Raw genomic sequence first — 12277 nt, 5'->3', positions numbered from 1 at the left:
ACTTATTTTAAATAATTATGAAATCACTCACTTGACCGGCCTGTCTGTGTGTGTGTGTGTGTGTGTGTGTGTGAGAGAGAGAAAGAGAAACAGATTAAACACACTCATGAGATGGTATGTAGAGCCGGAAGACTTTTGTTGATTTTATTTGATGTATGAAGTCAGTTCTCCTGAAGTTCACACACTGGTAGAGACTCACACTCACTATCATCATCATCCTCTAACAAACACTCTTCATCTTCAACACAACACTACATCTGTTGGTTTAGTGTTTCAAACCTTACAGAAAAAGCTATAGAAACAGAGACATGCTTGTTTCACTTTCTTTTTATTTAACATTTCATAATATGTCCTCATCTGTTCAAGATTCATCATACACATTGCATATACTTTGGCAAGACATTATAAGATCTGTCATACCAATAAATCACATTAGAAATGAAATGAAGAGAGAGAGAGGGTTTAGTACATTGTGTTTTCATGAACAACTAGAAAACAAAACACCTAATATTTTCTGAATTATATTAGAGAAGAAAAAAGAGGAAACGGGGATTCAAACATTTGATCATAATAACAGTTGATCTGTTCTCCAGAAACTGATGACATCATGGCCAAATGAGACTCATTCATTAGCCAGACAGAAATGCACAATCTCTGGACACAAAGAACAAAAGGCATAAGGCATAAGTAATTCTCATTTTTGGACTGCACACTGGCAGCTTCATCAGTGCAACTCATGCAAACATGCACTAAATACTTACCAGTGCATACTAACTGCTTATTTCCAGAATTACTGTAACCCTGGTCACATTTGCAGCTGTATGCGCCCTCTTGATTGTAGCACTGTGCGTTTGTGCCACAAACATCTGGAGCATCTTTACACTCATCGATGTCTGTGAGAGAAGAGCGTCAGTGCTGTTAATGTCATGTTAACAATAAACATTCATGATGTCACAAATCAACCAGGAGTGATATCAGCTTTTCTATCACACATTTTAACATATTATTTCACATTTTGTTTTTATTATTATTATTATTGTTATTATTATTATTATTATTATTTCCTAGATAATAAATGAATGGTAATTGCATGCAACAAAGTCCTGGAAATTCTAGGTTAAATCATGTGCTAAAAATACTAAATGTTTTATGTGGATCTCAGGTGTTTATAATCAGGGCTCCAAAACAAGCAGCTCTTGAGGGAAAATTGCAACCAAAAAAAAGCCCCAATATTTGAAAATGAATGGCAGAAAATCTTTCTGTTTTTGTCTGTCATATAATTTTTTTTTTAGATATTTCACAATAATCTTTTTGTGCTCTACTTTATTGATGTTTTGAACACCACAGTAAACATTTTGATTGAACTGCCACTGATTATAATGATGTTCTTTAGTTTTGTTAGTCAAATAAATTAAAAGCAATACAATTGAGGACACACACCTTCACAATCTGTGTCTAGTCTTGTGGTCTTGTATCCTTTTCGACACGTGCAATTGTACGAGCCAAAGGTGTTCACACACTTCATATTACCTGGGCATTCATCCTCAACACACTCATTGATATCTGTTGGGAAGCAGTTGATATTAGTTACAGTAATTAAATGATAGTTCTTGACTCTTCGCTTCCCATAATCCTCTCTCGTACCTCTACACTGTCCTGTTTCATGGGTGAAGTTGTGTTTATCTGCCTGAAATCCTTCATTACAGTTGCAGTAGTAACTTCCATGTGTATTGAAACACCGAGCGTTATCACCACACACACTCGGAACCGTCACACACTCATCTGCATCTGTAAGAGACAATCAGGAAGAAAACATCATTACAATGTTAGAAAATAACTACAGTAACACACATTTCTATTGTTTGATTGACAAACAGACCATTAACTGTGTGTTATCACAGAAAAATACTGTATTAAAACACATTACCAACACAGCCGCCGTTTTTTCCGTCAAATCCCTTTTCACATGATTCACTGGACACCAGGAACAGACCTAATGAAGAAAAAGAAAAAAACAAGATCTGTGTAATTATCTGCAGAACTCGGAAATCTGTCCACATATACATCCCTTCTCCCATCCATCCCAAAACTCTGCTGTCAGTCTTTAATGGAGGGAGAGGGGGGGGGGGGGTCTAATCTAAATCAATCTCTGTTTGATCCTGCTCTTTGATTTGCAGGTAATTTTTCTAAATGCTTAAATTGGGGGTGAAATGCTATTTCATGCATACTGAGTTTTTTTACACTGTTAAAGAGTTGGATTCCCATGCTAAACATGGACATAGTTTCAAAAATTAAGTTGTACGTTTGAAGGAGTATTTTTGATCCCAAAATACTCCTTCCGGTTTGTCACAAGTTTCGGAAAGTTTTTTCCTAGTATGGCTCTGTGTGACGTTAGATGGAGCGGAATTTCCTTATATGGGTCCTGAGGCACTTCTGCCGGAAGAGCGCACTCCCGTATAGCAGAGCACTGAGAGCACAACAGACTTCACTGATCAGAGCGAGAGCGTCGCCAAATGTCACAAAAGAAGTGTGTTTTTGGTTGCCAGGGCAAGACAACCCTGCACAGATTACCAAAAGAGAAACAGCATTAAGGGACCAGTGGATGGAGTTTATTTTTACAGAGCATCAACGGAGCTGTGCAAGTGTTTGTGTTTGTTCCCTGCATTTTGAAGATGCTTGTTTTACAAACAAGGCCCAGTTTGACGCCGGATTTGCACATCGTTTATTTCTTAAGGATAATGCAGTCCCAACGAAAAAGGGTCACGATCGTGTGTTGGAACCGCAGGCGGTGAGTAAAACTGCTTCAAATATCTCTGTGTTGTTAACTTAGCTATCAGCGCGTAAGCACATCAAGTAAACAACATGCGATGTTGTCATCAAACTGCACTTTCCACATGTACAGCTTTAAAAAAAAAAAAGACAACATTAAGTGGAACTTAGTCATTTTCCAAAACCGCTAAGCAAATATATACAGTTTCAGGACATACCAGACAGAGACGCCTTTGCTGCTGCTGCTCTTGTTAAATTTCAGCCTCTGGATCTGATTCTGGATCATAAATATACGGCTGAATCTGACTCTAAGCCATGGTTTGTTTTGGATGTTTTTTCCCTCACGGTAATGTCACAACTTCCAAACGCTCTCAACGCAAAAGCCTACTGTCGCTCGTGATTCTTTAGCTCCGCCCACACGTCACGCCTCCAGCCGGTCGTGTTTTTCCGGGAAAAATCGGTACAGACTATCTTTCTCTTATGAATATAATAAAACTAAAGACTTTTTGGAGTTATGAAGGATAAAGTACTACTCTATAGGTACTCAAGATTAACAGGAGATTGAGTGAAAACGAATATTTCACCCCCCCTTTAATCATCAGCTATTTGATCAGTTAATTATTTCATAAACTTCAGCACTTCATAAACTTCAGTTTCAGTGAAGATTATTTTATTTTCTTGATTTTTGGACAAACACAGTGTCTGGGAGTTGCTTTGCATTAACAATTGGAGATTACATTGAAATAACATGAGTCTAAATCTAACGCATCCTGAGAGTGTTGATTTGGTCCAGAAACAGTATAAGTTATGTCTAAATGAACCTTAAATGATGTTGAAAATATGTCCACTGAAGTTTTTAATCTTGTACAGAGGATCCATGAATGTCTATTTCGGACGCACAGAATACATAAAAAAAAAAAAAAAAAAAAAGACTGTGCTTTTCAACGTCTGCAAAGATATAAAAAGACGTCCACTGGACGTAACTTTGCCCAGTGGGTCATTTTTTAGCAAATCAGACTATACTAATCGTGCTGGATTTGTTTTTGCATGCAGTCAGCAAGAACAACTCAACAGAAAGATGTATTTCTAACAGATTTTCGGCTGCACACTTCAAGATATTCACCACACACACACACACACACACACACACACACACATGGAGACAGTGAAGTATCTACTCACCAAAATGAAGAAGTGTCCACTTCAGGTGTGTGGTAGGAAACATCCTAACTGCTGTGAGATTCGTGAAATTCCAGAAGAAATCCGTATTCCAGTAAGTTGACTCTTTCTTCTCGTCTTTCGTGTTTCAGTCTCCGGGTTTAGGGTCGAGTGCAAACATTCATACAAATGTAATATCCTGAGATGCAGGATGTTTCGTATTTACTTCCTATGTGACTTTCAAGTAAAAGTTAGAACTGAATAATCATATCTCATTTATTATGCAGAGCTATAAGTGTTAAAATACAATTCATTCAGCACGGGCTTGCAGTGCATTATGGGTATTCCCTAGCTGTTGAGTCTACAATATATAATATCACATTCTTGTTACTTATATAACACTATTTCATTGTTTTTCAGGTTAGAGGATACTGATCTCTTCTATCTCCTAACTTGACCTTTGACCCCTAACCAGCCTCATCATTTCATTTACAGACAAACATCATCTGGACCATTTACAGATGTACTCATAAGCCACACTTCATAATTTAATATTCTTTAAATGTCAGTATTTGTTCAGAGAACATTCAAAAGTAACGTTCTCATAATGTTTTACAAATGGGATGTTTGGAAAGTTCAGAGAACATTAATAAATAATGTTTTAGAACTTGATGGGTACGTATGTTTTTTTAAGCAAAATAAATAAATAAAAAAAAACCACATCAAACTCAATTACTAGTAATGACAGAATTCAAGTGTGATTTCCATTCCCCTCACAATCTTCTGGTGCCACTGATGTGAACTTGAAACGTGCAGCTTTTAAATAGTCCAGCATCTGTGTTTCACTTCTGTTTCTCTCACGAGTGTCGAGCATCTCTGGGCATGTGCCTCTTTCACAGCTGACAGAAGATGTTCTCAGAGCGCCCAGGCAAGACGCTCTCAAAAGTCATGAACCCTTGCTTCTAGTTGTTAATGTTAATAGTTTGACGTTATTTGGTTTTATATATTTTTAAAAAAAGTATTTATACGTCGTTCATGGGATGTTTTTTTTTTCTGATACTTTTTATTTAGACGTTCATCGTCAGTTTTTATATGTCATTACTTATTTTTTAGAACGTCCATAGAACATTCCAATGTAACATTCTAATAAAGTTTGCACAATGAAGCGAAGCACATTTTCATCTGCTCCTGTGGATGCTTTCAGTAGTCCTCTAGTCATTGATTATGGTATGAACACACACATGCACAAACAAAAATACATACATAATACCATATGATTTGTGCTTTGGAAACGCCACAGATTTTTCCACACTGGGCTTTTTGCTCTGTTGAAGTTTTGTGTGTGTGAAGTTTCCACTTCAGTTTCTCCGTCTATATGTGGTCTGTTTACACAACAGTTTTTTCTTGTTGTTGCTTGCAGCTCTTGTGACCTTATGCCTGTGAGTTCTGTAAAAGTGCATGAATGACTCTCTGACACATAATAGTGCCACTTTCACTTCCTCTTCTTTTATTGGTTTGAGTGGAAACAGTACACGTGGTAATGCACCATTGATTAATCATGTGACAGGGGCCAACATTGCATGAGGGCTTTACAGTGAAACATTTGGCTAGAATATTGCAAAGATTTGCTTAGCCACCCAACAGTTACAAACAGAACCTTTTTGGCTCATTAAATATTCATGAGCTCCATGGAGTCACTGTAACTTTCCTGCTGCGTGTTCAGTTTGAGATCCTGATTAAAACAACATGATACACAGACGGGACAGTGCGCTGGCGTCAGTTAGTTGATTTTTTTAATGCCTCTTGTGTTTATGATGTAATTTTCAGTTTGTTCCATAAAATAAAATAAGCATATAATTGTCCCACTTCCTCTCGTGCCCTCCAACTTGAGCATGGGCTACTACCGCTCAAAGGTTTGCAGTCAGTAAGAATAGTCTTGAATGAATGTAACATTTTTATTATGAACAGACACATAAAACTGGTTGCAGCTTTAAAGTTTAGACACAATCTCATTGTGTTACTGAATAGAAATACTGAAACTAAGGCATTTTTATTAAATCTCAATGATGTGAATCACAGGTTGCAGTCACACAGAATCAGACTCCGCCCAGTGGGCGTGGTGTTCAGATCTCAGACTCCGCCCTCTTCAGTGATGATCTTTTGAAGTTTATGTTTCATCAAGAATTCTGGAAAGCTCTAGTTAAATGTCCTAAAAAATAAAGGTGCAAAACACTTTTCAGGAGCCAGATTTGGGTCAGTATAGATTTATATATCATTAAAACTGTTAAGAGTGGCGTCCTTATTTACAGTTAGCAGAATAACCATTTCTCCATTTCTTAATAGACAAATGCATTAAATATTTAGATTCCAAAAGCCTTGCTAGATAAAAGCTAAAAGGCTCTGAGAGAATAAAAGTTAAGCTACCGGTCCACCCTGCAGTCATTCCTCTGTCTCTGTGTCTCTTGGAAATGTGAGGGGGCGGGATTTCAGATGAGCAGATGTTTCCTCTCCAGCAGTGTGTGTGTGTGTGTGTGTGTGTGTCATATCAGGACACAACTCTGTATAATGACATGGGTATGACACAGGTATTACAAGGAGAGGGTAACTTATGAGGACATAACCCATGTCCCCATTTTTCAAAACACTTATAAATCATACAGAATGAGGTTTTTTGAGAAAGTAAAAATGCACAAAGTTTCCTGTGAGGGTTAGGGTTAGGTGTAGGGTTGGTGAAGGGAGATAGAATATACAGTTTCTACAGTATAAAAACCATTACACCTATGGGATGAACACACTTTACACAAAAACAAACGTGTGTGCATGTGTGTGTGTGTGTCTGTGTATGAGAAAGGGAAAAAAACACATAATTAATGCAAGGCCTTTAATACTTTCATTGTGTGCAGTGAACAAATGAATACACACATCAGCAGAAAAACCTGCCAATATCATATCTGAGGGGCGGGGCATGTGATTCAGTGGGCGGAGAAACCATCAGAGGAGGAGGAGCAAAGAACAGAGACAGAGACAGAGACGAGACATAGACAGAGACAGAGACAGAGAAAGAGACAGAGACAGAGACAGAGACAGAGAAAACAGACAAGAGACAGAGACATAGATAAAAATGAAGTTGACATGACCTTTGGGCAGGAAATGACCAGACCAGAAACATTATTACTCTGACCCAGAGGAAACGTTTTGAGAACTACTGCAGCTAATTTCTCATGTCTCAATCATCAGTGAATTATTGAGTTGCTCGCTCCAGATAACTGCGTCAGTAAATTCTCCAACCAAACAGACTGAGCTGCTGCTACTGCCCAATGTTTGGATGCTTTTACTTGTGTGTTTAAATCTTTTTAATTTGATCCAGCTGGGTTTTCAGTGGATGTTGAGCCAGATGTGTGGGTTTGTATTCCTCTCTGTCGATATTGCCATCTAGTGGTGATCATGTGAAAACACACACTGTTTGTTAGGCTGTCTCAGTCAGGGCATTGCATAGACTTCCACTAATTTTCTGTCGGGTTAATGATAATTTCTGTCAGCTAAAAAAACCCTACCCCTAAACTCACCCATCACGGAAACATGAGATTAAAATAAAACATTGTTTGGCTGATTTATAAAACAGCTAATTGTCCAGCGGAGGAAGTTGAGCCTGCCACAGGAGCTGCTGAAACAGTGACTACTCTGCCATCATTGAGTCTGTCCTGTGTTCATATATAACGGTCTGGTTTGGTTCAGCTACTAAATCAGACATCAGAAGAGGATTATTGTTGCTCCTCTGTCCATCCTCCAACATCTTCACAACACCTCCAGAGTGAGGAGAAGGACTACGACCCCTCACAGCCAGCCCGCTCTCTCTTTGGGTGAACTAACCCTTTAAGATGAGAGAAACATCCTCTTTTGGAAAACAGATTCAGATGTTTTCCACCAAAGGCAGAGTCGAGAAAATTCTTGTAGTGGTGTGATCTGCATTAGCTGAATTGTTTCAATGAAACCTCCAGCTAAAATATCCTGAAATATACAGGTTTTGTCTGTTTGCTCTGCGCAGAACGAGCGTTGTATGACATCTACAGAGACCGCTTTCAAGGTACCTTGAGACAGATTGTATACAAACAGGAAAACATAGCCAAAATGTGGATATTTTAGGCCTGAAGAAGACACTTCACATGACATTTAGACTATCTTCTCATGTTTAAATGGATGGCTCTTAGTCAAAATACAGAGAGATATTAACCACAATTTATACTGGGAGCCTAAAGTCTGTCAATGTGACTAGAGTTTGATAGGATTTTTCTAAATTATTTTTGTATTATATTACACACTGTCAGTTTTAGGTTTTTTGTTGTTGTTGTTGTAATGAATATGGTGTGGAAATCCAATGCAAGATCAAATGTATTATGTGTTTTTCTGACTTGAATCTTTCCAGCAGTGCCATCACTGAAATATTTAAAATAGCAGATTATAAATAAACAAAACATTTTTTATTAAATAAGCTGTTGGGAGGTCAAAGCAAAGGAGAGGGCATTTAGAGCATTTAATGATATAAACATATTATTTTAACCACTTAATGGAGTGCTAGTGATTTCCAAATTAATTTATGTTTGACAAAGTCTTCTCTGAGTCTGAAGCTCCTCTCAAGTGACTTTGTTCAGCGCTGAAGACCAGACCACAATACATATGAGAACACACCTACAATATATTTCACCGCAAAACACAAGAAATCAATAGGACCTTAGGAACATTAGGAGTAATTCTGAGAAAAATCTATTTTTGTACAGTAATCTCTACTGTATTTAAAAATAGACACTAAATAATAATCAAAATTAGTCGTTTACATAAAAAAATATATATTTTTACATTTATAAAACCTTTTAAAACCAGTATTTTAAAGTATGTTTTACTGTACTGTGTTTAATTGTCTAACAAATAAATACACACAAAATGTGTATTTTTATGATGTATTTATTTAAACAGGTGTATTGTAAATTGACTGTACAGCTTAATTTTTTAGTTTTTTTATTATTATTAAAAAGGGTAGTTGTTTTACAGTATTGATTAATAGTCAAAAAAATACATGCCTATAATAACACTAAGTCTTTTATAATAATTTTAAAAACAGGTGTATTAAACTATTTTAACTATTTGTTAAATTATTCTATTCTATATTCTATTGTAAATTCTATGACTATTTGTCAAAGTATTCCTATAGTAAATTTAATACGTAGGTTATTTAACTTTTTGTGCTGTTTGACTGTCATATAATAATATAAATAATAATAATGTTTTGTAATTTTTTTAAATGTATAAACAGTTCATCAGTCTATTAAAGTATTTAGTTAAATTCTCATAAAACTACATGCATTTATTATTATTATTATTATTAATATAAAATATCAATAATAATAACAATATGCATTTTTATGTCAACATTTACCGTCACGCTGACCAGTGACTCATGCATCAGATCTGACTCATGTCAGAGATGAGAGAGTGTTTCTGTCACTCACAGTCCACCTCCAGCTGCACATAGGCCTCGCTGAAGTGCTGTTACAGATGTACTGACCTGACACACAGAGAGATCTGGATGAGAAGACCAGAATGTAACATTAGTCATGTTCTTTCACGCTTACAGAGCGACTGTACCTGAGCAAAGAGTATAGAAGTAACAAGAGGCGAAACCCAATAGAACGTTCCATAGCAACAAACGCACCCATGCGCAGAGCTGCAGCTCCGCCATCTTGGACTGAACGCAACACAGCTGTCATAGAATTGAATGATACCGGTTCCAATTCAAAAGCGGTTGAGGGAATTAAATAGTAGTTTCTAGTTTTTAATATCTCTATAGCAGACATGCCATGTCTCCCAGAAGTTCTGGGAGTCTCCCACATATTGATAGCAGCTCCCTGATGCCCGCAAATTAGCTAAAATTGAAGTCTGAAGATATTTTACGACTCTCTAACTTCAATACAGAATAATCGAAAAGCTCTAAAGACATCTAAACTGCTGAAAAGGATACTTAATGTATTAGAAACATGATTGCTATGTGATACAGGATGCAGAATTTCGATCTTATTGTTTTACAGATTCACATGTCTCTGTATTCCCCATTTTTGTTATCTCAATAAAAAAATAGAGAGCATCCTGATTGGCCTGTTTCGGTAAGTCAACCAATCAATTGTCATTGTGGGTGGGATCTTATCTCTTCTCCCCAACCTAATTAATCAGTTAACTGTATCTAGAAACAGGAGCGCCATGACAGAGGTAGAGTGTCGAAACAAAAACGAAAGTAAAAGACACATTCTTTGACTTTACAAGGGGTGGGGGAGGGTGCTGGGGATACCTCCCTGAAATGATCTTTTGCATGTTGGGATGTCTGCTATAGCCTAAACTAAAACGGCATGTTGAATAATGTACAACAAAATAATGCTTTTGGATCGGTTTAAGATTAAACAATTTTGTCATAGAGCATGAAGCTGTCAAATGGGCTACTTATTTACCCCGATAACTTTTGGGGATAACTCCCATTTTCATACACAGCACAATTTTACAACACCAGTAATAACAGCGTATGTTCCTCATGAAAGGATTGACAAAATATGAATTATACATACATATATATATTAATTATACATACACATCTGCTGGCCTTTTAAACTGGCTGGGGTGGAAATGTGCACTGCACACCCTGTAGCTCTGATGGAGCTGCTGGGAGCTTATCCCTTTCAAAGTAGCATTCCTCAGCTTCTGCACCCATCTGGCACACCTTCAAAATGTTGTACATAATTTCATTCATTTCACTTTTTGGAGGTGCACCTAACTAACTGTCGGTAACGTTAACGTTAACTTTAACGTTACTGGAGCTGAAGAAACTTAAACGGGATCATAAATCGGATTATCATAAAGTTGTCAGTGTGGATATTGCACATATGTGCTCTTTTTATGTGTTTATTAGAGGTTGAATTAAAAATCAAATACTGCCAAACCACCAATATTACCTCTGAATAGGATGTCTACTTCATAAATTGGAAACAGTAAGGCTGAATTGATGAATTCCAAACCACCTGAAGTGATGCTGTGGTGTCTGTTGTCATGGAAACAAGCTCCGCCTCACTGCCCTGTTTGACCCAGCTGATGGAGGGGCGTGGCTTCCCCCTGACGCTGCACTCCAGACTCACACTCTCTCCTGCGTGAACCGACAGCGGTCCGGACAGCGTCACACGCACCTTCGGAGGCTCTGCATCAACAAACACACCAGCATCCATTTATCTATGAAGAATTCACAGTTTTAATTGATGCTGTTATGCAGTTTAGATTTGGTTCAGGTTAGTTTTATTTCGTTTTAGTATTTATTATACATCTTTTGGACATTATTTGGTTTCATTTTTAATTCATTAAGCTATTACTATAAGTTTCCACCCCCAACATCTCAGCAAAAAAATTATAAGTGAACAATGTCTTTTGCATGTTTACATATATATAAAAAGTGAATTTTCTCATCTAATTGGATAGTCATTTTAACAGAATACAAAAACAACAACAAAAACTAAATAACATTAATAATAATTACTTTCAAACTGTGTTTAATTACTTGTTTTTGCTTTTACATTAATCAAAAGCATAGAAATACATTTAGAGGACAGCCCATTTAGTTGTGCAGATCGCAAATATTATTTTTTTTAATAAATCTGTTTCCTCACCTTTACACTGAATCAAACATGAACATAAATAAACAAGTATTAAATATCTATTTTCATTCTTGTCTTTTTTTTCGCACTTTTTTTTCTTTTAATTTATGAGACTTTTTTCAGGCTAGTTATTTTATTGATAATGACTTTGACTGGCGTTGATAAAAAAAAAAAAAAAAAAAAAATTTTATATATATATATAATTATGCTGGACTCACGTCTGATGTTCAGGGAGGCTGTGATATTTCTTTATACAATAGCACAACACATTTTTTTCTTGGAAGAGTTGATGAGAAATGTCTGAGTTTATATTAAGATCTCATACTTTTGATTGCAAACGGTTCTGAGCAAGATGCTGTTGAGATGTTTCTTCTGAAACTCATTTGGTCTCTATTTAAAGTTTAGGAGAATCAGCTGATGTAAACTCTCAGAAAAAAAAAAAAGGTACAAAAGCTGTCACTGGGGAAGAACCTTCGTACCCTTTTAGGTAGAGTACCAATATGAGCTATGGCTAACAAAAATACATCATCACTGCAGTGCTCTACTGGGTAAATTTGCCTGGGTAGTGATTTAACTATGTAGCCTTATTATGCTTTTGCAGTGCATTCCAGTTAACTGTAACTTCACACTTGATCCGTTTGAAAGCACAGACCTGACAACCTAAAGAA

At 36.6% G+C, this 12277-nt stretch overlaps 1 protein-coding gene across 1 annotated transcript; it reads right to left on the bottom strand.

Moving 5' to 3' along the window:
* Window positions 1-622: 622 nt before the first annotated feature.
* On the bottom strand, window positions 623-4049 carry LOC113108849 (EGF-containing fibulin-like extracellular matrix protein 1). Its single transcript, XM_026272192.1, has 6 exons — window positions 3952-4049; window positions 1928-1993; window positions 1645-1788; window positions 1441-1563; window positions 762-893; window positions 623-654 (listed from the first exon to the last, which is right to left on the bottom strand). The coding sequence occupies exons 1-6, from the start codon at window positions 3992-3994 to the stop codon at window positions 623-625; spliced, it is 540 nt and encodes a 179-aa protein (XP_026127977.1). The 5' UTR covers window positions 3995-4049.
* Between the last annotated feature and the right edge of the window lie 8228 nt (window positions 4050-12277).

Source organism: Carassius auratus, chromosome 1 (assembly GCF_003368295.1).
Source record: "Carassius auratus strain Wakin chromosome 1, ASM336829v1, whole genome shotgun sequence".
Lineage (NCBI taxonomy): Eukaryota > Metazoa > Chordata > Actinopteri > Cypriniformes > Cyprinidae > Carassius > Carassius auratus.
The sequence above is the reverse complement of the archived record's forward strand: the minus strand, read 5'-3'. Positions and strand labels throughout refer to the sequence as shown.

Bases quoted from the DNA above. Each gene is read 5' to 3' on its own strand.
- LOC113108849 (XM_026272192.1), bottom strand. From the start codon at position 3,994: ATGTTTCCTACCACACACCTGAAGTGGACACTTCTTCATTTTG. The intron at 1,994-3,951 runs GTGAGTAGATAC...TTTCTTCATTAG, and splicing joins GTGGACACTTCTTCATTTTG to GTCTGTTCCTGGTGTCCAGT. The intron at 655-761 runs GTAAGTATTTAG...CTTTGTGTCCAG, and splicing joins TAAGCAGTTAGTATGCACTG to AGATTGTGCATTTCTGTCTG.